Below are 26,433 nucleotides of genomic sequence, written 5' to 3' on the forward strand. Positions count from 1 at the left end.
GACAGGACTGAGCGACTAACACACATTAGTTTACTAGAATCTAAGTGCCACAAGGGCGGTGCCTTGCCCCTCTTATTAACCCCTGTATTCCCTGATTCAGGACTTGGCACAACAAGGTGGGAGCTCAATAATTGCTTCCATGTGTAACCTCTACCTCAAAGTTGCGCTCCAAGCCGCGTCTCAGAACTCAAGAATGAATGGTACGCATCTGTCCATCAACCAATTAAGGCAGGGCAAAAATTTGCATATTGCCTCCCTATTGGTGAAATCCACGGTCCCTAGTTTCCTTCCAGGCAGTGGAGGAAGGGTCATAATATCGGCCTCTGTGGCCACAGTTCAGCTGCGACCCCAGGGACTGCAGCACGCCAGGCTTCCCTATCCATTGCCAACTCTCGGAGTTTACTCAAACTCATGTCCATTGAGTCGGTGATGCCATCCAGCCATCTCATCTTCTGTCGTCCCCTTCTCCTCCTGCCTTCAATCTTTCCAGCATCAGGGTCTTTTCCAAGGAGTCAGCTCTTTGCATGAGGTGGCCAAAGTATTGGAGTTTCAGCTTCAGCATCAGTCCCTCCAATGAACACCCAGGACTGATCTCCTTTAGGATGGACTGGTTGGATTTCCTTGCAGTCCAAGGGACTCTCAAGAGTCTTCTCCAACACCGCAGTTCAAAGGCATCAATTCTTCAGCGCTCAGCTTTCTTTATAGTCCAACTCTCATCCATACATGACTATTGCAAAAACCATAGCTTTGACTAGATGGACCTTTGTTGGCAAAGTAATGTCTCTGCTTTTTAATATGCTGTCTAGGTTGGTCATAACTTCTTCCAAGGAGCAATCGTCTTTTAATTTCATGGCTGCAGTCACCATCTGCAGTGATTTTGGAGCCCCCCAAAATAAAGTCTGCCATTGTTTCCATTGTTTCCCCATCTATTTGCCATGAAGTGATGGGACCAGATGCCATGATCTTAGTTTTCTGAATGTTGAGCTTTAAGCCAACTTTTTCACTCTCCTCTTTCACTTCATCAAGAGGCTGTTTAGTTCTTCACTTTCTGCCATAAGGGTGGTGTCATCTGCATATCTGAGGTTATTGATATTCCTCCCAGCAATCTTGATTTCAGTTTGTGCTTCATCCAGCCTAGCATTTTCATGATGTACCCTGCATATAAGTTTAATAAGCTGGGTGACAATATACAGCCTTGACATATTCCTTTTCTTATTTGGAACCAGTCTGTTGTTCCATGTCCAGTTCTAACTGTTGCTTCCTGACCTGCATACAGATTTCTCAGGAGGCAGGTCAGGTGGTCTGGTATTCCCATCTCTTTCAGAATTTTTCACAGTTTGCTGTGATCCACACAGTCAAAGGCTTTGGCGTAGTCAATAAAGCAGAAGTAGATGTTTTTCTGGAACTCTCTTGCTTTTTCAATGATCCAGCAGATGTTGGCAATTTGATCTCTGGTTCCTCTACCTTTTCTAAATCCAGCTTGGTCATCTGGAAGTTCGTGGTTCACATGCTGTTGAAGCCTGTCTTGGATAATTTTGAGCATTACTTTACTAGCGTGTGAGATGAGTGCAATTGTGCGGTAGTTTGAACATTCTTTGGCATTGCCTTTCTTTGGGATTGGAATGAAAACTGACCTTTTCCAGTTCTGTGGCCACTGCTGAGTTTTCCAAATTTGCTGGCATATTGAGTGCAGCATTTTCACAGCATCATCTTTTAGGATTTGAAATAGCTCAACTGGAATTCCATCTCCTCCACTAGCTTTGTTCGTAGTGATGCTTCCTAAGGCCCCCTTGACCTCACATTCCAGGATGTCTGGCTCTAGGCTGATGATCACACCATTGTGATTATCTGGGTCATGAAGATCTTTTTTGTATAGTTCTTCTGTGCGTTCTTGCCACCTATTCTTAATATCTCTTGCTTCTGTTAGGTCTATACCATTTCTGTCCTTTATTTAGCCTATCTTTGCATGAAATGTTCCCTTAGTATCTCTAATTTTCTTGAAGAAATCTCTAGACTTTCCCATTCTGTTGTTTCCCTCTATTTCTTTGCATTGATCACTGAGGAAAGCTTTCTTATCTCTCCTTGCTATTCTTTGGAACTCTGCATTCAAATGGGAATATCTTTCCTTTTTTCTTTGCCTTTCACTTCTCTTCTATTCACAGCTATTTGTAAGCCCTCCTCAGACAACCATTTTGCTTTTTTGCATTTCTTTTCCTTGGGTATGATCTTGATCCTTGCCTCCTGTACAATGTCTCAAACCTCCATCCATAGCTCTTCAGGCACTCTGTCTATCAGATCTAATCCCTTGAATCTATTTGTCATTTCCACTGTATAATTGTAAGGGATTTGATTTAGATCACACCTGAATGGTCTAGTGGTTTTCCCTACTTTTTTTCAATTTAAGTCTGAATTTGGCCATAAGGAGTTCATGGTCTGTACCACAGTCAGCTCCCAGTCTTGATTTTGCTGACTGTACAGAACTTCTTCATCTTTGGCTGCAGAGAATATAATCAATCTGATTTCGGTGTTGACCATCTGGTGTTGTCCATGTGTGAAGTCTTCTCTTGTGTTGTTGGAAGATGGTGTTTACTCTGACCAGTGCGTTCTCTTGGCAAAACTCTATTAGCCTTTGCCGTGCTTCATTCTGTACTCCAAGGCCAAATTTGCCTATTATTCCAGGTATTTCTTGACTTCCTACTTTTGCATTCCAGTCCCCTATAATGAAAAGGACATCTTTTCATTCGTTCTAGTTCTAGTTCTAGAAGGTCTTGTAGGTCTTCATAGAACCGTTCAACTTCAGCTTCTTCAGCATAGACTGGTTGGGGCATAGACTTGGATTACTGTGATATTGAATGGTTTGCCTTGGAAATGAACAGAGATCATTCTGTTGTTTTTGAGATTGCATCCAAGTACTGCATTTCAGACTCTTTTGTTGACTATGATGGCTACTCCATTTCTTCTAAGGGATTCTTGCCCACAGTAGTAAATATAATGGTCATCTGAGTTAAATTCACCCATTCCACACCCTCCTGTAAACACCCATTTCACACCCTCCTGTAAAAACCAGTTCTTCCTACCCGCTAGTAAAGGATATGGCTTAGAGGAATGGGAGCCGGGATGGGGTTGCTCAGACCTCTCAGTTCCCAGTCCCTTATTCTCCAATCTTGTTGGCACACAACTCAGTCACACAGCAAGTGTGACCCTACCTGGTATATCTGAGCTCCGCTGGGAGAGGCTGATGTTACCAAGATCCGGGGCAGGGGGCCGTAGGGGACCAGAGTCTCACTAAGTTGCAGCTGATTGTCCACACTGCAAAGTCAGACCATCGGGCTGGGTCTGTGTTACTCTAGATGGGCACACCTTGGATCTAAGGTCCTTGAGGAACCAGAGCAGGCAAACGGGATTCAGGGAACAGGGGGGTGAACTGAGCATACGATAAGGCTAACCTTGGACTGAAAATTCCTGGGCCATACACCCAGAGTCCTACTTAAACTGCCCAGGAGCCTGAATTCTACATTAGCTCCTCAGGGGATTTTGACACAGGTAGTCACCTCAGAGAAAACCACAGTTGGGTTAGTTGATTATAGCTGCTTCATGGACAACTCAGGTTTTCTTGCCCATCCCCTCCTAGGGGTTCCCCAAGTCACTTAGAGGAACACATTTGCAAAGGGTGAAGATGAGAACAGCTGCCAAAGGCCCAATTCCTGCATGTCCTCTGTCCTGTGTTGGTCCTCCTTCCTTTCACCATCCTCGCCATCCTCACCTTCCACAGCTTCTATGCTGACCCCCAGTCTGGGCCCAGGCCTTACCTTCACAGTCACTTCCTGTCTCCCTTGCCAATCCTTGCTCTCCAGGACTTAGTGAGGCAAGCCTAGACCCTTCATTAAAAGTAGGATCTGGCTCCCCTCACACACACACACACACACACACACACACACACACACACACACACACTCACTCCCTGGGCAATGCAGAGCACATTCCTTCATCCTTCCATCCATAAAGCTTATGAATAATAGTTTCAACTCGTTCACCTATTCAATGTGTGTTGATTGAACACCTATGTGTCAGCTATTCTTTCAAGCCTTGAGGATACATGGGTGAACCACATAGCTGAGATTCCTCATCCTCACAGAGCTTACATTCCAAAGACAGAAAACACAACAGGAAAAAAAGAAATAGACAGTGGAAATAAGTGCTAAGGAGAAAAGTTCAGCAGAGAAAGTGAGTGGAGAGTATGTACTGGGGATTCATTTTGCAGACACCCATCCATTGAATTCTCACACCAAGTTTCAGATGAGAAGCCTGACATCTAGGGGGTCTATGTGACTTGTCCTAGGTTACGCAGTTTAGAGAGCAATCAAGTCAGAATCTGAACCTTGGTCAGATCTATGCTATCTTTAAAAAGTGAGTCTTGACAGCGTGTATATACCCTTAAATCAATGTGCTAAGTGCAGTTGCATTTTATTTCTGTAATAATTCATTTCAGTAATAAAAGAAACAAAGGAAAAGAGCTCTAAGCACATTTTATGTTACAGCTTTTATTGAGGAATGTAATAAACATACGTATCATTTTCCTGTACAATTTTAATGGCCTGTGGGGGAGAATCTTAAAAAACATCCCAGTCTGCTGAATGGTTGAGTTTAGGGGAAAAACTGACCCAGCACATGCCTCGCAACTCCCTGATGAGGTCACCGTGGTTCTGCAAGGTGAATCGAGGTCGCTTGCCAGGGCGACTGCCAAGTAGAACCGGAATCGTCAGATTCCGTTTCGGTCTCCTCTTTAACCCTCCGGGAGACGGGGAGGCTTGAGAGGACACCATGGGTCAGTTCCCCGAATGGCCGCCAGGGGGCGACGGATCCGGGTGACCGTGGAAACCGGGCTCCCTCTGGCCGCGGGTGGGAAAAAGCAGATGAAGAGGGTCTGTGATGGAGAAACGGCAGAAAAGGCACCGAGCCTAGGAAGTCTGTTCATTCCGCCCTCCTTGATTTCAGTCCAGCACCCGTCACTGTCTTTCGCTCACTGTTGGCGCCTGGACCTCTCTAAAACAAAAAGACTTTGTCATCACCACTCGTTGAAACTCTTTGACGACACCCCCAGCATAGTTTACAAGAAAAAAAGCTAAACGCAGGACCTGCGTGATCTTGCCCCAGCCTATATCCAGGCCAACATCCTCTGGAGCCGTATTAAAATATTTTGAATTATTTAACCTCTTCATCCTCTTTCTGTCCTGTGAGTCCTGAAACGTTTGGGTCCCCCCACCTGGAATACCTTTATACATCAGGTTTACTGGGAGAAATCTGTCTTTTAGCTACTTCTCTGTGAAACCTCCTGACAAGACACCCCGCCCCCCCCAATCCCCGCACTAGTTTGGGGTAAGGGGGTCCTTCCTGTGTTGCCATTACCCTGGGCTTCCCCCATCACGTTGTGTAATATCTGGCCTTGTCTTTCCGTTTCAGCGCCTGTCCCAGAGCAAGGAGAATAGAGACTGCATGAACTGATTGCAGAATGAATGCAGGAGATAGTACAGGGTTCAGGCTCTGCCACTTGTGTGATCTCAGACAAACTATCTGGTTCATGTCGTGAGAAATAGCAAATCATTAAACAGCACTTAAAAACAGTGCTTGGAACACTGTAAGCGCTCAAACGTCATTTTCACAGCGGCCAAGACGCCATTGCCCTTTTAAGGACGCCCCACCCCACTTGTGCAGCTAAGCGGAATATCCGCTCAGGGATCCGGAAGTGACCTCAGAGCCCCTCAGAAACATGGCCCCGGAACGTTCTTCCGGAAGCGGTCATAGGCTTCTCCCTGACGCACAGCGATTTAGAGCGTCCCGCAGGGTTTCCATGGTGCAACCCTCAGCCCCGAGTCCCTCGGCTTTCTCTCGTTCCCGAGCGCTCTGAACAAGGCAGGAGGCCAGTCGCTCTCGCGACTTTGACGCTGCTTGGGGGAGGGGTTGGGCGAACAGGTGACGCTCTAGGCAAGTCCGTCTTCATCTCTATGGTGCCGAATGCTCCTGCGCGCCGCCCCAGCGCGTCGGGACGAACGTTGCCCCTTTAATCAGCGGAGGGCGGTGCCGAGGAGGTCCCGCGAGAGCGGCGGGGGGCGGGGGGCGGTGCCGAGGCTGGGGGCCCGTGGCCGATGGAGCCCGCGATGGAGCCGGAGACTCTGGAGGCGCGAATCAGTGAGTGTCCGGGAGGGGCGCGGGCCGGACCGGAACCGGAACCGGGGGCATTAGGCGGTCCCCTTCCCGACGGGGGCGGGGTACAGGGCGCCCCCTCCTCACGCTCCGCCCCCGGCCCGGTAAGGGGCGGTGTCCCAAAACCCATACCTCAGACCCTGGGGTGAAGAAGGGAGACCCCCACCAGCTGCATGGACCCGCAGTGGGAGCGAGTGCCACCCATCTTTCCGATTCCTGGGCCGCGACCCCCGGGGCGGAGTGAGCTGCCCCCAGCTCGGCGCCCAGAACTCCCGGGATGCAGAGCGCAGCCTACAACCTCCTCGGGCCCAGACTTATCCGCGAAGCGAACACCCAAGTCATTCCCTGGACCCCGGGAGGGAGCAGGCGAGCGTCGCCGAGGGCTGCACCACACACCGGAGGGAGGGACCCTGTTCCCCTTAAAGCCCCGAATCCTCCACTTTCTGGCGGTGCCTGATGGGACTCCCTCCTGTCTGCTCCTTGAGCTTGCAACTCAGATTCGGTTGTTTCCCCACCCAGGAAGGTAGGACCCACTAACCCATGGAATCCCCCCAAGTTCTGGCCACATAGAACCCCCTAAACTCCACAGGCTTGGGAGGGTCCCGCCTCAGACTCCAGAAGTAATGTCAAGTTCTCTATCACTACCCTCAGTTCGGTCCCTCGGATTTCTGCACCCCCACCACAGGCTCCTTTCCTACCTCTCACCGAGTTTCCTCCAAAGGCCCGTTCACCCCTTCCTGTGTCTCCTCAGACCCAGCTTCCCACTCCTTAGGCTTCCGAGTGCTGACCCCCTCGCATGGCCCACCTGACCTCCCTATCCCACACTACAGAAGATCCTCGCCTCTCATAACCCACTCTGGACTCTGCTCCTGAGAGCGCGGCTTGCTTCTCCCTGGACTAGTGACAGCTCTTTCTGCTCACATCTGCACCAGGGCCTCAGGGAAGCCTCTGGGCTTCCAGGGCCTCTGGGTCCACCCTCAGCTTAGCCCCTTGGTCCCAGGCACACCAGGGAGCCGCACAGGGTGATTTGGGATTATGGGCAACCCCTTTTAAGCCAGTCTTCTGCAGCGTTGAATCTCAGAACCAGACCATCTCCAGGGATGTTTCACAGTCAGTCTGGCCAGTGGAGGGGGAGGGCATGGAAAGGAAGCACTCAGCGGCCATCGAGACTGTTCTGGAATGCCACAAGTGTCCAGGTCTCCACAATCACTTGGGAGTGGGGGACGGGCAGGGCCCTGACTGACAGATCTGACTGGACGCAGGCCTTGAGCCATGGGTGGTACAGAATGGTGTCAGGTTTAGCAACAGTGGACGTTTTCTGAGAGGCCAGGGAGTTTGATCTGAGCAGCAGACCGGAGGCTGGACTCTGATAAACTGGAGCTGAGGATGTTTTTTTCTTCCTGTTAGTACCCTAGCAAAATTGTAAGCTCTTCCCTTGCAGTGATTGGGGGTGAAGAGTAGGTTTTGTTGGGTAAAATATGACATTGTCACCACTGTAGAGTGGCAAAGTGGAGTCACGCCCTGTTGTGAAACACCTCCTTCCCTGGGTGTTCTGCCCTGAGGCCTGCTGGGGGAAGTGGTCCCCCCAGGACAAGCTAAGAGGGCTAGGAGTTGAGGGCCAGGCCCAGAGAGGTTGGTCAGATCTCTTGAACCCAGAGGCCCTTGCTCTGAACCAGATGCAGAGAAGATGTCCCGTGATGCCCTGCTTCATCCTCCCTGGCTTCCGACTTAGGAGCAACTCTGGAACCAGTTACTATGTCCTCACTCAGACTCACGTGTCTCTTGACACTTTTAGGGACTTCCTGTTTTAGGTTCCCCCAGCTGGGTGTCACTAAGTGGGCAATATCCAGCCCCATGCTATCTTTCTAACTGCAGACTGATGTTCCCCAGGCTCTGTCCATGTTGTAGGACTAGGAGGCAGAGTTGATGGGGGGGAGGGCAGCTATTTCTGGTATTCCTGAGTGGTCAGCAGGGGCTTCGTTTCTCCCAGGGACTGGAGGGCTCTGCAGGGCTCCCAGAACACAGACGTGTGCACAGGGAAAATGCTCCGTTCAGGTCTCCGCTCAGCTGTACCTCTGAGGGCCCTCGCAGACAGCAGTAACCCCCACAAACACTCACACTGTCTATACCGTCTCTTTGCTCTGAGTTTCTTTTCCTTTTTTTTTTTTTTTTTTTTAGAAAATGCTCTGTTTTTCTTAACAGCACTCTGCAGCAGTGTACAGCACCGTGTTTGGTTGCTTGTCTGAGCGAGCAGTCAGTGTTTCCTATGCTGAGCTATTGAGTTCCAGGAGGATGGGGGTTTTGCTCACTGTCGCAGGCCCACACTCAAAATATTTATTGAATAAATATGAATTGAATGATTGGTTGCCAGGCTCTGAGACCCTAGGGCGCCAGGCCTCCCACCACAGCACAGGACCCCAAATAGGCAGGCACCACATGCCGAGTCCCCAACCTGCCCCTGGCCACAGGTCCTTCTGCGTCCCACCTCCTGGGCTGTTCCCTCCACGGCCCCCGCTCAGTCCTCAGGCTGGGGCGGAACCGATGGGACAGGCTGGGAGGTGACGGAGAGCCAGCTCTGGCTGTCCCCACCGCTCTCCCTGGGTAGAGTATGTTGTCATCCCAAATCATTCCTGATTTCACCGTAACTTTGCAAATGGGGAAATGGACGTTCGGGAACGTTCTGTGACCTACTTAATAGTTTTTTTTGTGTTTTTTTGGTTGTTTTTTTTTCATTTTATTGAAGTATAGTTGGTTTACAGTGTTGTGTTCATTTCTGCTGGACGGCACAGTGACTCAGTTCTACATACATGTACATTCTTTTTTACGTTCCTTTTCATTATGGTTTATCCCAGGATATTGAATATGGTTTCCTGTTCTCTACAGTAGAATCTGTTGTTTATCTTTAATTGTTGTTTGACCGACACTGGGGGGGTCAGGCGGTTCTGTCTGGCCTTGTTTACCACCCCTTCCTGTTGGCCCTTTCCTCGCCACTAGCCATTCTTGATTTGAATGCCCCCAGAACCTCCCCTTGCCAGCCTGCCGCCGAGCCCGCCGTCCATTCACTCATTTACTGGGGGGAGACCGACGTGTACGTAAACAGCTGGGATGCAATGCAGTAGCAGACTTGGGCCCACGATGAGGGGCAGGTCTGGGGGGACACAGGAGCAAGCTGTCCTGGCAGTGCTGGCCCCGGGCAGGTGTGACCTTAGATAAGGAGGAGGCATACCTGAGCTGTGCTCCTTATCACGCCCCTCACGCCCTCCCCTGCGCTGTTATCCACGGCTCTTCTCACATGCAGCCCTCGAGTCATGTCATCCACAGCCTGGTACTCCCTCTTGTGTTACCCCTTCCGGGCAGCCTTCCCTGAGTCCCCTCCCCCGGTTCCCAATTCCCGTGACCCTTTTGCCTCCCTCTGTCATCTTGTATTGAGAACCTAGCTGCCTTTGGCCCACTTCGCAGCTGCGAAGCTGTGTTTGGAACTATGGCTTTTTTCCCCTTACCTCTGAGATCTTCTCTGAGAGTGAACTCCATGAGAATTACAGGGACATTTTAGGAGCAGAATCAGAGGAGGTCCGTGGTTAGACAGGCGGAGACGCTTACAGTAGAAGTGACAGTAAGGGAACAGCCCCTGAGCACTCTCTAGATGTGGGGCCTTTTGGGGAGAAGCTGTGAGGGGAAGCCGGGGGCCAGCAGGTCCTCCGTGCTCTGACCTGACGGACGTCAGCGCTGGGATCTTGGGGCCGTTAGGGCAGGGAATCAAGGAGAGGCCTTTCCGTGTGCTCAGTCATACACCAGGGCAGGAACTAAAAGAGGCAGGGGTATCCTTTCGCCAGGTCGCACTAGCCCTCTCGTCTCCTCCAGACAGAGCCACAAACCCCCTGAACAAGGAGCTGAACTGGGCCAGCATCAACGGCTTCTGTGAGCAGCTCAACGAGGACTTTGAGGGGTAGGTGACTTCCCTGTCCTTTGCTCACATGCTCAGCACCTGCCATGCACACTCCATACCTGGCCCTGGGCAGGGACAAGGGTGGGTTGAGACCCAGTTTGCATTCTTAATGAGTTCCCAGATTAATGATGGCAGCAGGCACTCTGTGCCACCCTCTGAGGTGGGCCTTGCTGGACCCATTTTACAGGTGAAGAAACTGAGGCTCGGGGGACTCAGCAGTTGCCCTAAGATCTCACAGACCTGATGAGGCTCAGGGCTGCCTGACCCGTGCCCGGGCTTGTTTGGGGAGAACTGCATGCTCCCCAGCTGGGGTACCCTCTGCTCAAGGCAGAACCTGAACTGCCTGCATGAGACCCACACGGTGTGCTTGTCAAAACTGTCCGTTGGTGGTGCATCCAGGCTTGGACTAGACCACTCGGCAGGGAGCTTGAGGGGGACGTTGTTAGCGGGCTCCCAGGTAGTGCTGAAGTTCGGGGAGTGCAGCCCAGTGTGCTTCACCTCCGCTGCACCCCCACAAGGATGCACCCCACCTCAGGATGCCATGGGGACAGTGTGATGTTCGTGCTCCCCAGACCAGCTGCTCGGGCCCGAATCCCGTCCCTTCAGTTAGGGGGTTGCCTGGGCGAGTGCTGGATACCTCCAGCCCTCCATCTCTGTCACTGTAAAGTGGGGGTGATAGTGGTGCCTGTCTCAGGGGGCTCTTAGGAGCTTAGGCAGGAAAATGGAGGTGAGTCGCCTTGCATATTAAGCACTCAGTACGTGTTAGCTCTTGCTGTCACTGGTGACAGGATCTGCTAGGTGATATCACCATTCTCCCAGCAGAATGTTCTGGGCACATTGTCATATTCTGCTCCCAGGCTGGGCCTCTGTAGACTGTGGGCATGTCTCTGTTACGATCTGGTAGGTGATGTCATCATTCTCCCAGCAGAATGTTCTGGGCATATTGTCATTTCTGCTCCCAGGCTGGGCCCCTGTAGACCGTGGGCATGTCTCGGTACTTGTCTCTACAGCAAACCAAGGATACAGCAGGTCATAGTTCTCAGTAAAGCCAGCCAAGGAGCTGAGCTCGTGCCTTTTCAAAGGTGGCTGGCCTGCGCTCCCTGCCTGGCCCTGCCCTGTTGTGCCAGAGTCTGTGGCCCCGGTCAGTCCAAAGAGGGAGCTGGGCCTTTGCACGTGCCCTGCAGGAGCATCTGCAGACTACAGGTCCGGGGGGGAGAGTGGCAGCACTCTCAGGGTGCCTGGGGCTCTGTGACTAGTCTGGCTCTTTGCTCTTCCTCTCCCCCAGGCCTCCACTTGCCACTCGGCTGTTGGCCCACAAGATCCAGTCCCCACAGGAGTGGGAGGCAGTCCAGGCCCTGACGGTGAGAAGGAGAAATGGTGCCGTCTGTTGCATGACCGTGTGGATGGCACCAGGGGTCGGGGGGAAGACTGAGGTTTTTAGGGTCCCATCAGGCTCCTTTTTAGAGCCCAAGGGAATTGTGCCAAGATGGCCTACAATAAGGGTGTGTGCCAGCCTTTGAAGGCCCCATGGCAACCAGTGAGCCAGTGGGCTGGCCTCCCACCCCAGACCCTGCACAGTTAGGCCTCTTGCAGGGAGGAAGCCCTCGGTCATCTGGTCCAGGGATTCCCAGCTCCAGCTGTCCCTCAGATCTTCTGGGGGCTGAATCCAGGCCCCACTCCAGACCTGCTGACCAGAACACCTGTAGTGTGTGCATCCAGGAATCTCCATGTTTATAGAGCTCCTGGATGCATTGTGGAGCCCGACAAGGCCAGCCTGTCGATGGCCTCCAGATACAGGACAACACCAGGCAGCATTTTAGTAGTTATGTGTTTGTTTTAACATGTTAGGGTTTGGGTGGGGTTTTTTTTTGTCTTCTCACATATTAGTCCTCTGATTTCACATACATATGGCTTAGGATAAGGCTGAGGTTGATGGTGCCTATTTATGTTTCAAAAAACCATCAAAGGAAAATAGTAAGAAAGTAATTTACAAGTGGTACTCAGATGTGGCCAAGCCACAGAGGGACTCGGTTGGTGATGTGAGTTGGGTGTCGCCAGGCTCTCAGAGTGGCCCGGCCCTGTCTTCCGGGGGTGGTGATCAATCTCAGGGGTCTCTGAACCTCAGAATCCTTTTTTTCCTCAAGTCATTTTCTCCCTTCTCACTGCTGGCCTCTGGACTTCTGGTCCCCGGCTGAGGTGTGGGAGGGAGGCTGCCTCCTCTGACCCACCCAGGGGCCCCCGTACCTCACACCTTCCCTCCCCAGGTGCTGGAAACATGCATGAAGAGCTGCGGCAAGAGGTTCCATGACGAGGTGGGCAAGTTCCGCTTCCTCAATGAGCTCATCAAGGTCGTGTCTCCCAAGGTGGGTGCCTCTGTCATATGCTCAGACCTCTGCTGTCATGGGGGGTTGAGCAGCGAGGATCCCAGATGGAGAGAGGAGGGTGACTGTCCTCCTCCTGACCCAGCACAAGCACAGACCCTTTCTCAAGGTCCCCTTCACACAGCTGGATCCAGGACAGCTGGGCTTCTAGGAAGAATGCTGCAGGCTGCCCGATGGCTGGCTGACTCGGGAGCAGCTCGGCACTTAGGGAGGGATGACAGCAATGAAAGAGCAGCTTCCCCAATGTGGCTGCTCAGGTCTGAGCTCTCTCCCTGCAGACCTGGCCACGGCAGGTCTGGGCACCAGGGAGGGGTGCCCTGGCGCCCCGCCTAGGTGTCTAGTGGAGGGTCTCCCTATCCCCACTCACAAGAGTGGCCTCCTTCAGGCCTCGGACCTGAGGCCCCAGAGTCCTCCCCTAGGGCAGGAACAGGTTTGGTGCCCCTTGGGTAGGTGAGAGCCCACCCCTTTCGCCCGTCCTCTATCAGGCCCTGTCACTTGACCCGAGCAGCTGAATGACCCAGCAGCTCTTCTCAGGAGTTGACCAGTGTAAGAGCTAGTTCCCTCAGCCGAGCGTGCTGCTGGGAGACTGAATGGGGCCTGGGGCCAAACATCCCCACGCCTGCTCCTTCCCTGGTCAGCCAGGAGCCTGGTGGCTCCTCCTTCCTGAGGTCACCAGGTTAAGGCTTCCATGAGCCGACTGTGAGTGGGTGCTGGGCTCTGGGCCTTTCAGCTCTGCATTCCCAGCATGGTCCCACTACTGTTACCTTACTGAACAGGTGGGGGACTGGGACACCCAGGGCCGGCTCAGCTTGGGAGCGGCAGGGCCTGGAACTCTGCCAGGCTGGTCAGGTGGGACATGAGGGTCCTGTAGGCTGAGGTTTCTGAGGGAGTCCTGGGAAGGCAGCCAGGTTTGGGCTGGGGTTGGGGCTGCAGTGAGTAAGGCCAGCCAGTGCAAAGCCTCCTCTCCCCTTGGTCCCTGAAGTACCTGGGCTCTCGGACATCAGAGAAGGTGAAGAACAAGATCCTGGAGCTTCTCTACAGCTGGACGGTCGGCCTCCCGGAGGAGGTGAAGATTGCAGAGGCCTACCAGATGCTGAAGAAGCAGGGTGAGGCACCAGAGTTGGGGGTGACCGCCCCCTCTGCTCTGCCCTGGGGCTCCAGCAGCTTCAGGGCCCTGGCAGCAAGATCATGGGTTGTGCCCTTTAACTGCTCAAGACCACAGAGTCAATGGGGCCTCTTTATGGCTCTGCCTGAGGCAAGATGGGCTGGAGAGAAGATGGGTTTGAGTCAGTCTTCCCCTCAGAGAGTGGCCCCCCATAGAATGGTCTCAAAATAGAGGCTCCTAGCTACGCCCTCTGCCGGCTGCTATTTGGCGTGGTAGTTCAGGAGCAGGCCTTGACTCCTGAAAGCCAGCACCAGCATGCTGAAGAAAGCCTGCCCTGCATTTTCCCTCCTACCCTTGCCTGCCCCCCATACCCCACCCCACCCCAGCCCCTGAGACAGTCTCCCCACCGCCCTCCGCTGCAGGGATCGTGAAGGCCGACCCCAAGCTGCCAGATGATGCCGCCTTTCCTGTTCCTCCACCACGGCCGAAGAATGTGATCTTTGAAGATGAGGAGAAATCCAAGGTGAGGCTTCAGGGAGGGCCGGAGGAGGACCCCAGGCCCCTTGAGGGTCAGCGGATTCCAGTCCCTGGCGGCGCTGTCCCTGGATCAGAGGCTCACACTGAGCACGGCTGCGTGGTGGGTGTGGGCACCAGATGGTAAGCCTTTACACATGTTGATGCTGCCCGCATGGTGCCTGCACTTAGTACACGTAGGCCTGAGCCTGGTGGCCCTGGGGTTGGTCTGAGGGCATTTCATAGGTTGATCAGCAGGATGCCTGTCTTTATGTCTGTGACTCTCTCAGTGGTAATTTTGTTAGCTTTTTGTTAAAGAAGCATGTGCTCATGGGCAAAAACTTAAAACAGCCCAGAGGTAAGATAAAAAAGCTCCTCTCTACCCAGTTGAGTCCCGGAGGGTAACTGCTGTTGAGTGTCCTGTACCTCCTTCCAGAAGAATTCTCTTGCAATATTAATGTAATTTTTCACACCATTTGTGGAGAATTTATTTCTGCCGGGCACTTTGGAAAGCACTTATGTGCAGTATGTCACTTGTCCCACAGCCACCGCATAAGATCAAGATGTCAGTAGATTCTTTTTTTAAAAAAAAAAGGATTCATTTATTTTATTTCATCGGCCTCTCGGCATGTGGCATCTTAGTTCCCTGACCAGGGATCGAACCCACACTCCATGCAGTGGAAGAGTGGAGTCTTAACCCCTGGACTGCTAGGGAAGTCCCCACTGTCAGTAGATCCTTGCCACCCCGTGGAGAGCTTAGTGACTTATTCATGTCCCACCTCCAGGAAAAGGAGCCAGCACAGGATGCCAGGCCCAGAGAATGCCATCACAGCGTGTCCCTCTGTCTTCACAGATGCTGGCCCGCCTGCTGAAGAGCTCCCACCCTGAGGACCTCCGAGCAGCCAACAAACTCATCAAGGAGATGGTGCAGGAGGTGATAGTTGAGCCCAGAGCTCAAGGAGGTGGCGGGAGGGGATGTTGAGCTGGGCCACCGAGGGGGGTTGTGTGTATGTGTGGAACTCCGCAGTGACCCAACTAAAGGGCTGTGACAGCAGAGAAAGAGGGACCGAGTCAGGGGACTCTGTGGGCAGAGCCAGGGTCAGTAAGCGCAGAAGAAAGCGTTTCCCAGCAGCCGAGCCGACCTGCGCTGGCTTCTGTGAGACTGAGTACCTCTTCTATAAAAGTGAGAAGGAAGTTAGCCCTTATTGTACTTAAGACAGAGTATGGATACAGAGAAGGAAGAATATACGTGTATTTCATAAGGATGTATACCTGTGTTGGGGGCACATACTGAAATCTTTTTTATTGATAAGGGTAAGTCATCAAAAGAATGCAGTCCAGACACACAGAGGCAGATGTTCTGGGCTATCTTAGGGTAAGCTGTGTGCTCTGACAACCCAGAGAAAGGGCAGCCCTTTTCAAGGAGGGCGACTGTATCAGACAGCACAGTACAAGCCCGCCTTTCATTCCACAAGGGAGAAGCTTGCGGAGTGAGCAGAGAGGGTGTGGGATAGCAGGGTCACTTGTGTAGCAGCCTTTCAAGGCTGTGAGCTCCCTGCCACTTGCTGCACACTGACAGACACCTCACGGGGTTCTGGCACTAGATTCTCTGTTGGTGACCACGCAGGTTCCCTTTCCCTCTCAAGTACAGGTACCTCCTATCAAGGGTCAGACAAGGAGTGGGAGGGTTGTGTAGAACCACAGGTGTAGACCTAGGTCCCGGGCCTCCAGCATCAGCTGGCAAATGTGTTGGACTCACAGATTCCTGGGCCACCCCTGGAGATTCTGATGAGCTTGTGTGTCCAGGGTGTTGGTGAGAGGAGAGGAAGAGTGAACACAGGGCTGGCCAAGGGCTTTTTGGACCAGAGTACCCTATCTGGGGCCCAAGGGGCTCTTCGCAGGGGCTGATCCCACACCCAGTGGGCGCCCTCCAGGGTGGTGGGGGGCAGCATCCTGGCTCAGGTCCGGGCCTGACCTGGGCTCTCTGGGGCTGTTTGCCAACGCCTCCCCAGGACCAGAAGCGAATGGAGAAGATCTCGAAGCGGGCGAGTGCCATCGAGGAGGTGAACAACAACGTGAAGCTGCTGACGGAGATGGTGATGAACCACAGCCAAGGCGGTGCAGCAGCCCGAAGCAGCGAAGACCTCATGAAGGTGCGCCCGCCCCTACCCGCCCTCCCCACCCACCCCAGTGCCCCCACCGGCCCTGACCTGCTTGCCCTGCTGCCCCCAGGAACTGTACCAGCGCTGTGAGCGCATGCGGCCCACCCTATTCCGACTGGCCAGTGACACGGAGGACAATGATGAGGCCTTAGGTGAGCTGCTGTTAGAAGGAGCTACCACTAGGGGGCCCCCCCCTTCTCCAGCAGTGATCTTGGGTTTCTCCACTTTGAGGAAGAAGGAAGCTAAGCTGAGGGGCTGACCCTGAGAGACTATGCACCAAGCCCCCCCCCCCCCGCCCCCTCCTTTGCAGACATCTCATTTACTGCCTGTAAGCTGCACAGGAGAGAGAATTGTTCCTTTTTCACAGCTGGGGTTCAGGGAGGGAAGTGGCCTGTCCAGATCAGAGAGCAGAGTGGTGGCAGAGCCAGGGAGGACCGGAGGCTCTCCCTCCAGACGCTGCCTCCTGGTAAGGGTGAGCTCAAAACCAAGAGCAAGTCCCTGAGGCCTGAGCGCCTGCAGAGCTGGGCCCCGTGGCCACACCTAAGGGTCTCCCCCTTGTGCTGTGGCAGCACACGAGCCACGGCCTCCCCGGCAGCGGTCTAGGTAGCATCTCAGCCTCCAGTCATGGAGTTCCTTGAGCGCCTCCCGTGTGCCAAGTAGCCGGTGCACCCAGGAGGCTCGCCCCCTCAGCTCCCTCTCAGCCCTGGCCCCTGGAGGACCTGGTTTGTGCCAGACACTGTTCTCGACCCCGGGGCTATGGCAGTGATCAAAATAAACAGAGCCAAATCCCCCAGGAGCTTTTATCCTGATGCGAGGAGACAGGAAACTGAGGGTGTGAGCCTGGCAGTTTGTTGGGCGGTGGTAGGGAGCATGGAGAAAAGCAGGGGAGGAACTGGGGGTGTGGGGCCAGGGTGAGGGAGGGCCTCCTTGAGGTGACGTGGGTAAAGACTGGAAAGCAGGAAAGGGTGAAGTTGTGTGGAGATACAGGGGTCTCCAGACAGCAGGGCCAGTGTGGGGGCCTGGAGGCCAGGGCCCGCGTCTGTGTTGAGGGGCTGGGAGGGGGCAGCGAGGAGACTGGGTGAGGGCGGGTCACGAAGTGCCTGAGGCAGAGGAGTCAGGATGGGCTGCCCCCAAGCCCCGCCCCCTCCCACGAGGTTTGGGATGGATGTGGGCGCTCCTGTCCCCCCGGAGGCCCCCACAGTCCTTCAGCCCAGCCCCTCCCCTCCTGCCTGTTCCAGCGGAGATCCTGCAAGCCAACGACAACCTTACCCAGGTCATCAACTTGTACAAGCAGCTGGTGCGGGGCGAGGAGGTCAACGGCGATGCCACCACCGCCTCCATCCCTGGTGAGGAGGTGGCAGGAGAGCTGGGATGGCCCACCGGCCAGAGTCTGGGGTGCGGCACTGGTCCCAGAGCTCAGTGGCCCCTTAAGATGGGGGAGGCCCCCACTGGGAGAGCTGGGGGTGGAGTCTGTGCCAAGCCTGCAGCTGCTGGGGAGGAAGTCTGGATGCAGGGCGGAGGGGAGGGGGCTGAGGGTCTAGCAAGGACAGGCTGGAGAAAGAGGGCCTCCCTTTCATTTGACAAATCTGATGCCTGTTGTACGGACCTGGATGACATCCTGAGGCTTAGTTTGATTAAAGTGCACAGGGAGGGCTTGATACATAAACATTACAGCTCAGCTCCACTCTGGGTAGAGCAACAGCCAGGAGAGGCTAGAATGGGCCCTGTTGGGAGAGGTGGGAGGGGGGCACTACCCGGAAACAACAGAGTCTAAGAGGGGCCTTAAAGGACGAGAGGCAATCCGCCAAGTACTAGGGAAGCAGGAAGTATGTTCTGTGCAGAAGGGACACCATGTGCCAAAGAAGGGGCCTGGAGAACAGGTCCCAGGCAAGGGCAGTGTGGCCAGGAGGAGGAGCTGGCTGCTCCCCGACCCCCGGACTCTGTGTGTCCTCCGCCCAGGGCTGGCCTGACTCTCTTTTCCCACCCCAGGGAGCACCTCGGCCCTTTTGGACCTCTCAGGCCTGGATCTTCCTCCGACAGGCACCACCTACCCAGCCGTGCCCACCCGCCCTGGTGACCAGGCCAGCCCGGAGCAGCCCAGCACCTCAGTTTCCCTGCTTGATGATGAGCTCATGTCTCTGGGTGAGGAAGGGGCTGGGGCTGGGCCTGGAGCAGGGCAGGCTCAGCTACAGGTGGGGGATGATGCCCCTGGAGTATAAGGGAGCTTTCAGAACGTGGTCAGGTCAGCGTGTTCCTCCTCTTCTTCCTCCTGCGAGTCCTGTGGAGAGTGGGGGTTGGGCATCAGGCCCATTTCACAGCTGAGGAGGCTGAGGCTCAGAGAAAGGAAGGAGATCATGCCAGGTCCTACTGTCAGGGGTAAGGCTGGCCCCACCTCTGATAAGCCAGCCACACCTAGGATCTGGCGGCCTAAGAGAAAACAAAGGGACTTCCCTATAGCAGGTTAGAGCCTAGAATTGGAAGCTACCCAGGCAAAAATCAGCAATCTCCTCGCCCTTGAGAGGAAGAGAAGGGGAGCTCTAGGCTCTGAGCACCAGAAGATCCAGGGAAGCTGAGCTCTGTGACCCGTGCTGGTCCCAGACCAGGCCTGCAGTCACCTCAGGCAGGGTCGGGGCTCCTGAGCTTGGCGGGGAAACGGGCTCACCCCTGGGGCAGAGCAGGGGTACCCAGCCGGGCGCACAGTTTTCGAGTTCCCAACTTTCAGGGGCAGCCGCCCCATCTGAGAGCATCGAAGCAAGAGAACCTAGTGCCACCTCCTCACCGTGGCCCTGAAGCTGTGACAAAATAGAGGTAGGTGGTCGGGCTTTGTCACAGGAAGCCTTACCCTGTTACAGGCGTCTCAGAGGATATGTTAGGAAAGTGACTTGGAAGCTGAGTCAGACTGAGTTCTCCCGAGTTGGTTCTGAGGTAAAACCCACACCTGATGGACTCCAAGAAGCGATGGAGGGCTGGGGTCCCAGAGGGACCACCACGCTGCTGTCTTAGCCCTGCTCCCTTCAGCCCAGGACATAGTGAGGCCAGTGCCCCTGGTTTACAGATGCCAGAGCCAGGCTCCGAAAAGCTGAGCTACTTGCCCAAAGGGCCACGAGCTTTGGGCGAGACCCTCCGATTCTGAAGCCTCCCTGGGAACCTCTCTGCTGCTCTGACTCAGCCATCAGCCAGGACAGGGAAGTGAGGGCTTGGAGTGCGGAGAGGAGACGAGGGAGACCGCGGACCAGGTTGAGGTCCCCTCTGCAGGCTAGTCAGCCATCACCCCTTCCCTGGGAGGCTCTGACCGCAGGGCATCCTGAGGCCTGCATCGGAATCCCTCCACCCACCCCCTTTGCCTTCGGAGCTGGGGGAGGCTCGGAGAGAGCCCAGCCAGTGCTGGGCGGCAGCTACCTGACCTGGCGGCGGGGGTGTGAGCCCAGCCCCCACCCCACCCCCAGCCCGCGGCTGCAGTGAAGCCACCTCCCCGTGAGAGGCTCTGCGTGCTCTGCACTTCCTGTCCCCATGGTGCTTCAGCAGAGCCCTGAGCCTCCAGCTTCCTCTGCTTGCTGCTCAAAGTGAAGAAAATGTGGGAACCAGAACCCGAAGTGGCAGGGCAGCAGCCGCCCAGCTCCCCAGCTCGGGGCAGTGGAGGAAGCCTGGGACCACAAAGGGGCTCGTCCTGAACGGTTCTCTGAGGCAGGAAGGGTACGGGGTGGGGGTGGGGCAGGCCGCCCAGGCTTCCCATCTGCCAGAGAGGGCGTCCGGGCGCCTCTGCGTCTGAATTGTCCGATTCATTAGCAGCAGCAGTCCTCTGAGGCAGATGCTGCTGTTGTCTCGCCCTACAGGCGAGGCGCAGGAAGGTTGTCACCAGCCCGGGGTCACAGCTGAGTGGCAGAGCTGTGTTTGAACGCCAGTCTTCGGGCCTTTCTCTGCTCACGTCCAGACACTGGGCTTTCCAGTGGTGTGACCGTGGGCAGGTTGCTTAACCCCTCTGAGCACCTGCTTCCTCATCCCTAAGGGAGGCGTGAGAAGCCCACACCCTCCTTTTAAGGTTGCCTGAGGATTGAGGCCCGTGTCTGCAGTGCCTGCCCCAGGGGTGTGGGAGCTGATAGTCTCCATTGTTGGCCTTGGTCTCAGGCATGTCCAGATGAGGAGGCCCAGCAGTTGTAGCCTCCCTCACCTCTGCCCATCAGGTAGCATGTCAGCTTGTTGTTCCGTCAGAAAGTTGTGTCTGACTCTGTGACCGCCCATGGACTGCAACACGCCCAGCCTCCCTGTCCCTCACTGTCTTATTCAGGCTTTGCTACAAACAAGACAGAGGTCAGACTGGCTGGTGACCCACCCCCCTCTACTGACCAGCAGGCAATGAGCAGCCCCTTCCAGAGGGGCCACTGCCCTCTTTGCCCCCATCAGCCAACCTTTTGGCACATGCCAGGGCAGACAAGGCCTTTTATGTCTGCCCCGGCCATCATCCACATGGTGTGCTCAGGGCCCCTGCGGCCCAGCCCAGGGTTGCTCAGAGTCTAGGTCAGGCCTGGGCCCAGCGCCCCTCTGATGCTCAGAGGATATCCCTCGAGTCAGTCATTGGGCGGGCACGGGATGCTGACTCCTGCCACCTGGATCTGTGAGTCTACGGACCTCACATAGTGTCCCCCACCCCCCTCGCCAGCTCCCACCTGCCCTCTGTCGAACGAAGGCGACCTCAACCCTGACCTCAGTGGTTGAGTTGGCCTCTGAGCGGCAGGAGAGGAAGCATGTTTGGACCAGTGAATGGGCCCTTGGGATCTTCGGTTTCTACTTCTCTCTGCTGGTTCCCTCTGAGACAGGGAGGGGGTTTGTCCCCTTTGAGCTGAACCTCTTGGAAGAGGGGGGCGCAGGGGGAGGGTGGAAGCCAGGAAACCCTGACCTGACAGAGCCCCCGCCCCCTGCTCTCTTGCCTCTGCTCACAAATCCAGCTCCTTTCCCTCTGTCTCGCTTCCTTGTAGGCCTCGGCGACCCCACACCCCTCTCTGGCTTGGATGGTGCTGGGTGGAACAGCTTCCAGGTAGGAGCGGCCCTTCCCGAGGCGGGGCAGAGCAGCTGGGACGGGCAGCCTGAGGGGGCTGGGATGGGAGGGGTGGTCAGGAGGGCCCAGGGCAGGGGTGTTGGGGCTGGGGGGCACCCATCCCAGAATGGAGGGAGGTGGGCCGGCCTCTCCTTACTTCCAATGCTTTCCGCTGAGGTCTCAGCCTTTGGTTTCCTTGGGTTGAGCTGGGGGCTCCCTGTTCCTTTCTTGTGACTCTGAGGTCCTTGAAATGGGATGGTTTCTCGAGTAGAACCCCAGATCAGACTTGGCCACCAGTGGCCCTGGAGTGAGGGGCGCAGGCCCGCAGGAACATCGTCTGCACCTCTACCGCTTCCCCAGATGTCACCTGCCAGGAGTGGAGGGGGCCTCAGGGCGGCACCGGGTGACCCAACACCTTTTCAGCGCAGCCTCACCCCCCTGCATCCTTTGTACACTCGACAGTCGTCTGATGGCATGGAAGCCTCAGCCCCGACTCCAGCCCCCAGTGTGGACAGTGGGCCCCCAGCGCAGACATCCCCGCCCGCGAGCAGTGGTCTGGATGACCTTGACCTCCTGGGGAAGACCCTCCTGCAGCAGTCGCTGCCCCCGGAGTCGCAGCAAGTGCGGTGGTGAGGGCCCACCCTGCCCAGACCCTCCCCTGCCCCGGGCCCAGCAGAAAGGGCCCTGGTGCTGGTTTGCTCAGCGAACGGCATGGCCATAGCACCACCGCGTGCCAAGTGCTGCCCGGGGCTCGAGGGACACGGCAGTGACTAGGGCAGGCACAGGGCCCATCCACCAGGGCATGGACCGTATGAGAGACAGGTCCGTGCCCCACTCACATGCCCTCCCCCAGGCCTGCCAGCCCCTGAGAAAGACCCAGAGGGCTGCCAGGAAGGAGGGCCCTGAACCCCCAAGTGGGTGGGAGGAGCACGAGCTGCCTGCTCCAACGTGAGACCACAGCCAGAGAGACGGGGTGTCTAAGCCAGCCATCAGGGACCACAAGGACCCCAGCCATTCCTGTGCCCCTCATCACCTGGCCATTGAAGACTTACCACTCAATGCACCATCCCCCCAATAAGGGAGAAGCAGCAGCCAGCCCCCCGGCTCACACTTCGGGACCTGCAGAATAAAAGCAGCTGCAACTTGCCCAGCTCCAGTGCCGCCGGCCTGCTCCACTCCGTGTCCCCTGAGCCCCCCGGGCCTCCGCAGCAGCCCACGCCCACCGAGCTCTCCCTGGCCAACATCACTGTGCCTCTGGAGTCCATCAAACCCAGTGAGTAGGGCAGCGGGGCGGCAGGGGCCGGCCCAGCTGGGGCAGCTCCCTGCCTGCGCCCCCTCCTCCCCCCACCTTGTGCTGTCAGGAGCTAGATCGGAGGCAGCAGGTGGGAAGATGGGCTCCCCTCCTAACCCTGCCCAACTTGGTGGGGGCTCTGGGTGAGACCCTTCCCCTTCCTAGGACTTAGCTTCCTCACCGGTCCCGGAGTATCACAGAACTGCATTTGAAACTCCAGGATGGAGAATTCCTTGGCAGTCCAGTGGTTAGGGCTTGGCACTTTGACTGCCAAGGGCCCAGGTTTGATCAAAGATCCCACCAGCCATGCAGCATGGCCAAAAGAATAAATAAACTCCAGGGTGACTCCAGGGGACTTCTTACGGGTGGCCCCTGCATCGCTCCCCGGGAAGGGCAGGGCCAGGACACAGGGAGGTCTGGAGGGGGGTCTCTCCAAGACCACAGGGATAAAGACCCAGGTCTGAGCCTGTGCTTCTGCCCAGGAGCAAAAGAGGGGCCACTTACCGTACTAGACTATGACCAGACAGAGGGAGACTGGCCAGTCTTCTCAGTGCTCACCATCTTGTAAGCTCACGATGACAAGGGCAGTCCTTGGGAGCTGGTTAGTGGTCTTACACTGTCTTAGCAGCCTGGAGGACCCTGAACTCAGAGAAACAGAGTGACTGTACCTGGGTCACACAGCGAGAGCGTGCCCACAGCTCATGCACAGCCCTTCTACTCCAGCATGCCAGGAGCAGCCACGCGGCACTGCGTGAGCCTGACTAGGACTCAATTCCAGGGTGGGCGTCCTGCCTCCACCATCATGCTAGAAGTCCACCTGCCCACCTTGGCCCCAGGCTATACCCCTGACTACACTGCTGCCCAGGGTCAAGGCAGCACACTGGGTCTGGGTCTTCTCATTCATTCCCAGCAGAGCAGCGAGCCCTGGGGTCAGCTGGGTGTGAAGGGCTGATCGGATGTGCTTGGGCTCAGGCTTGGCACCCCGCCCCCGCCCCCTGCCCCCTTCAACCTCTCCCCGTCTCCCCTGCCAGGCAGCATCTTGCCGGTGACCGTGTATGACCAGCATGGCTTCCGGGTCCTCTTCCACTTCGCGCGAGACCCACTGCCTGGGCGCTCCGACGTGCTGGTGGTGGTGGTTTCCATGCTGAGCACCGCCCCCCAGCCCATCCGCAACATCGTTTTCCAGTCAGCTGTCCCCAAGGTGACATGGGTGTGCCTCCCTCCTCAAAGCAGGGTGATTTGGGGCTAGATGGGGAGCCAGCTCTCCAGAGCAGGGGGTAGGGTCTCTGTCTCTCTCAGGGAGTCGGGGTAGGAGGGAACCCAAGGGCAGGGCCCTAGGGCCCTCAGGGTGGAGCTGACAGGAGGCTGGCCTTGTTCTTGAGGGACTGGGGACAAGAAGCCAGGGCTAGCTGTCCCCATCTGTCCTCTGACCCTCCACAGGTCATGAAGGTGAAACTTCAGCCACCCTCAGGCACGGAGCTGCCAGCGTTTAACCCCATCGTCCACCCCTCAGCCATCACGCAGGTCCTGCTCCTTGCCAACCCCCAGAAGGTGAGGGGCCCAGCTTTGACGGCGTGGCCGTGGGGTGGGGGCAGCCTCTTCTCCCGCTCTGACCCTCTGCCTTCGCCATCTCTGCTTCAGGAGAAGGTTCGCCTCCGCTACAAGCTCCTCTTCACCATGGGCGACCAGACCTACAATGAGATGGGTGACGTGGACCAGTTCCCCCCACCAGAGACCTGGGGGAGCCTCTAGAACCGAGAGGGCTGGGGAGAGGAGGGGCTACAGGACTGGCTGCTGCCAAGCCTAGGTGGAGGCCATGGTGGCCTGGGACACCCTGTGTTCCCACGGCCATATTCCCCTGGGCCTGGTGCTTCTCCCTCACCCCTGCAGCCCCCGTCATCCTTGCCCCCTCCCCTACGGAGCCAAACCCAGCAGGAGGCTGGGCCTGGGTTTGCACTGGTGGGGACTGTCATCACAGGTGGGAGCCTGGAGCAGGGAGGAACCGCACAGCCCTGGAAGGACTTGGGGTTGTGGGGGAGAAGCATGGCTGTTGGGCAAGGGCCAGGGCCTCAGGCCTAGCCCAGACCCTAGCCTGGGGAGGGTTCCTCCCTGCCTGTCTCTTATGCCTTATGGGAAGGCCCAGCCATAACTCGGGGCCGTGCTGGAGCCGGGACCAGCTCAGGCCTCCTCCATAGGAACCGGGTGACTGTGGGGGTGACGCCTGCACCCCCAGCCCTTTGCACTCTTGGGTTTGTGGTTTGATTCTCTTAGCTTTTCTCTCTGAGTGGCCCTGTGGTCACCGTCTCAGGGGGCACAGTGCAGGGAGCCCCCCACCTGTCCCCCAGTCCTCCTGGGGATCTCACTCTACCTGCCTGGCTCCTTTGCTGTCAGGCCTCTGGGTGGGGAGACCGGGGGTCATGTGACTTCTGGCCCAAAGGTAATGCCCCAGGGGGTGGCCCCAGCTGGGGGCTCCTGGGCTCCTGGCCAAGGGAGGTCCTACACTGGAGTTCTTGCGTGTCTCTTTCATTCATTGGGCTTTGTTCACCCATCTATTCATGGGCAGAAGTGGGGTCGGTGTGTGAGTGAGAGCAGGAGTATTTATGGAAATAAAACGTCCTTTTTCCTGGACCAGCTGCTCTTGTGGCCCTTCTGAGAGGGAGTCAGGAAGGATCCAGGCGTGCGAGGTCCCTGGGGGCTGCCCCGCAGACTCCTCTGCCTCTCCTGGGAGATCAGGCCACAGTTCCGCTCCTCGCTGCTCCTGATCCCGGCACCGGAAGAGGCCCTGCTCAGGGGCCTGTGGCCACTGCTGAGTCACCAGAGAGGACCCGGGGGGCTGTGGGGGGCCCAGAGCCATCCCAGCTGGAAGTGAGTGGCTGCTTGGGCCTGCCAGGAGCCCCAGCTGCCGCAGACACTGAAGGGGAGGCCCCTGGCCACACACTACTTCCTCTTGCTGCGCTCAGCCCGAAAACAACTGCAGCGCAGCATCACCCGAGGCTCCTGCCTCAGCTTTTCCTGGCCAGAGACTGCTCCGGAGGCGCAGGCACCACCAACCTCTTTCTGCAGAGGCCCACCAACCTCTTTCTGCAGAGGCCCAGGGACCTCGTGCCATTCCCAGGGACAGCACACTCCCCCTGGGTTTTCGGGGTGTTTCTCTTCGCTGGGAAGCTGGGGCCCTGGCCTGAGGCGTGGCTTGGAGACTGGCAGCTGAGGGAGCCAACCAACGTGCAGCAGAGCCGTTGAAAGGCGTGGCCGGGGGCCTGCCCTGTGGCGGGGAGCCGGCTCTCCGTTCCCTCTGCGCTCAGCTCACAGACATCTGGGGAAGCCTGCCCGCCACTTCTCTTTCCTAGAAGATGGGGGGAATTCTGCTCTGAAGAGTTTTCACTTTTGTCTAACCCAGTGCTTCCCAAGGCTGAATTTGGGCGCCTAACACCGTCATGTGCACACTTGGGGAGGGCTGGAGGCCAGCCCAGCCTGTGTGCTCCTCTCCATTCAGCAAATGAGGGCCCTCCTCCGGGCCAGCCGACACCCGACGCACAGGCCAAGGGCTTCTCCACCGGAAGGGCGAGGGAGCAAGGCCTCTGAGCCGGCATCTCCAGCTCCTCACAGTCGGGATCCTCCTGTCAGGTCCGCCTGGTGTGACCACCATCCCACGTCTGGGCCTGCAGACACCGTGACCTCAGGCTCCTGGCCTCCTTTCTGTTCGCCTCCCTACTCTGGGCAGGAGTCTGCCTAACATTTAAACGATGCCTCAGAAAGATAATCTCTCCTTGGAATGTTCTTTTAAGAAGAATGTTATTTTACA

The 26,433-nt window shown here is 56.3% G+C and overlaps 1 protein-coding gene and 1 long non-coding RNA gene across 9 annotated transcripts; one reads left to right on the forward strand and one right to left on the reverse strand.

The window, feature by feature from the left end:
- Positions 1-4,525: 4,525 nt before the first annotated feature.
- LOC110138998 (uncharacterized) lies at positions 4,526-5,757 on the reverse strand. Its single transcript, XR_002314354.2, has 2 exons — positions 5,407-5,757; positions 4,526-5,043 (listed from the first exon to the last, which is right to left on the reverse strand). It is a non-coding gene; the product is annotated as an uncharacterized lncRNA (long non-coding RNA).
- Positions 5,758-5,842: 85 nt separating this feature from the next.
- On the forward strand, positions 5,843-25,259 carry GGA1 (golgi associated, gamma adaptin ear containing, ARF binding protein 1). Of its 8 annotated transcripts, none has more exons than XM_070453295.1 (17): positions 5,843-6,186; positions 10,035-10,147; positions 11,433-11,508; positions 12,412-12,510; positions 13,511-13,634; positions 14,056-14,156; positions 15,000-15,080; positions 16,159-16,299; positions 16,379-16,460; positions 17,547-17,654; positions 18,298-18,450; positions 21,282-21,340; positions 21,803-21,969; positions 22,420-22,613; positions 23,663-23,832; positions 24,072-24,182; positions 24,273-25,259. In XM_070453295.1, exons 1-17 carry the CDS (start codon positions 6,013-6,015, stop codon positions 24,381-24,383), a joined length of 2,064 nt encoding a protein of 687 aa, XP_070309396.1. In that variant the 5' UTR covers positions 5,843-6,012; the 3' UTR covers positions 24,384-25,259. The 8 variants fall into 8 exon arrangements, with proteins under 8 accessions (XP_070309396.1, XP_070309397.1, XP_020752170.1 ...); XM_070453296.1 differs by having other exon boundaries at positions 18,349-18,450; XM_020896511.2 differs by having other exon boundaries at positions 6,079-6,186; positions 10,063-10,147.
- The last annotated feature ends 1,174 nt before the right edge of the window (positions 25,260-26,433 follow it).

This window comes from Odocoileus virginianus, chromosome 23, assembly GCF_023699985.2.
Source record: "Odocoileus virginianus isolate 20LAN1187 ecotype Illinois chromosome 23, Ovbor_1.2, whole genome shotgun sequence".
NCBI classification, from domain to species: Eukaryota; Metazoa; Chordata; class Mammalia; order Artiodactyla; family Cervidae; genus Odocoileus; species Odocoileus virginianus.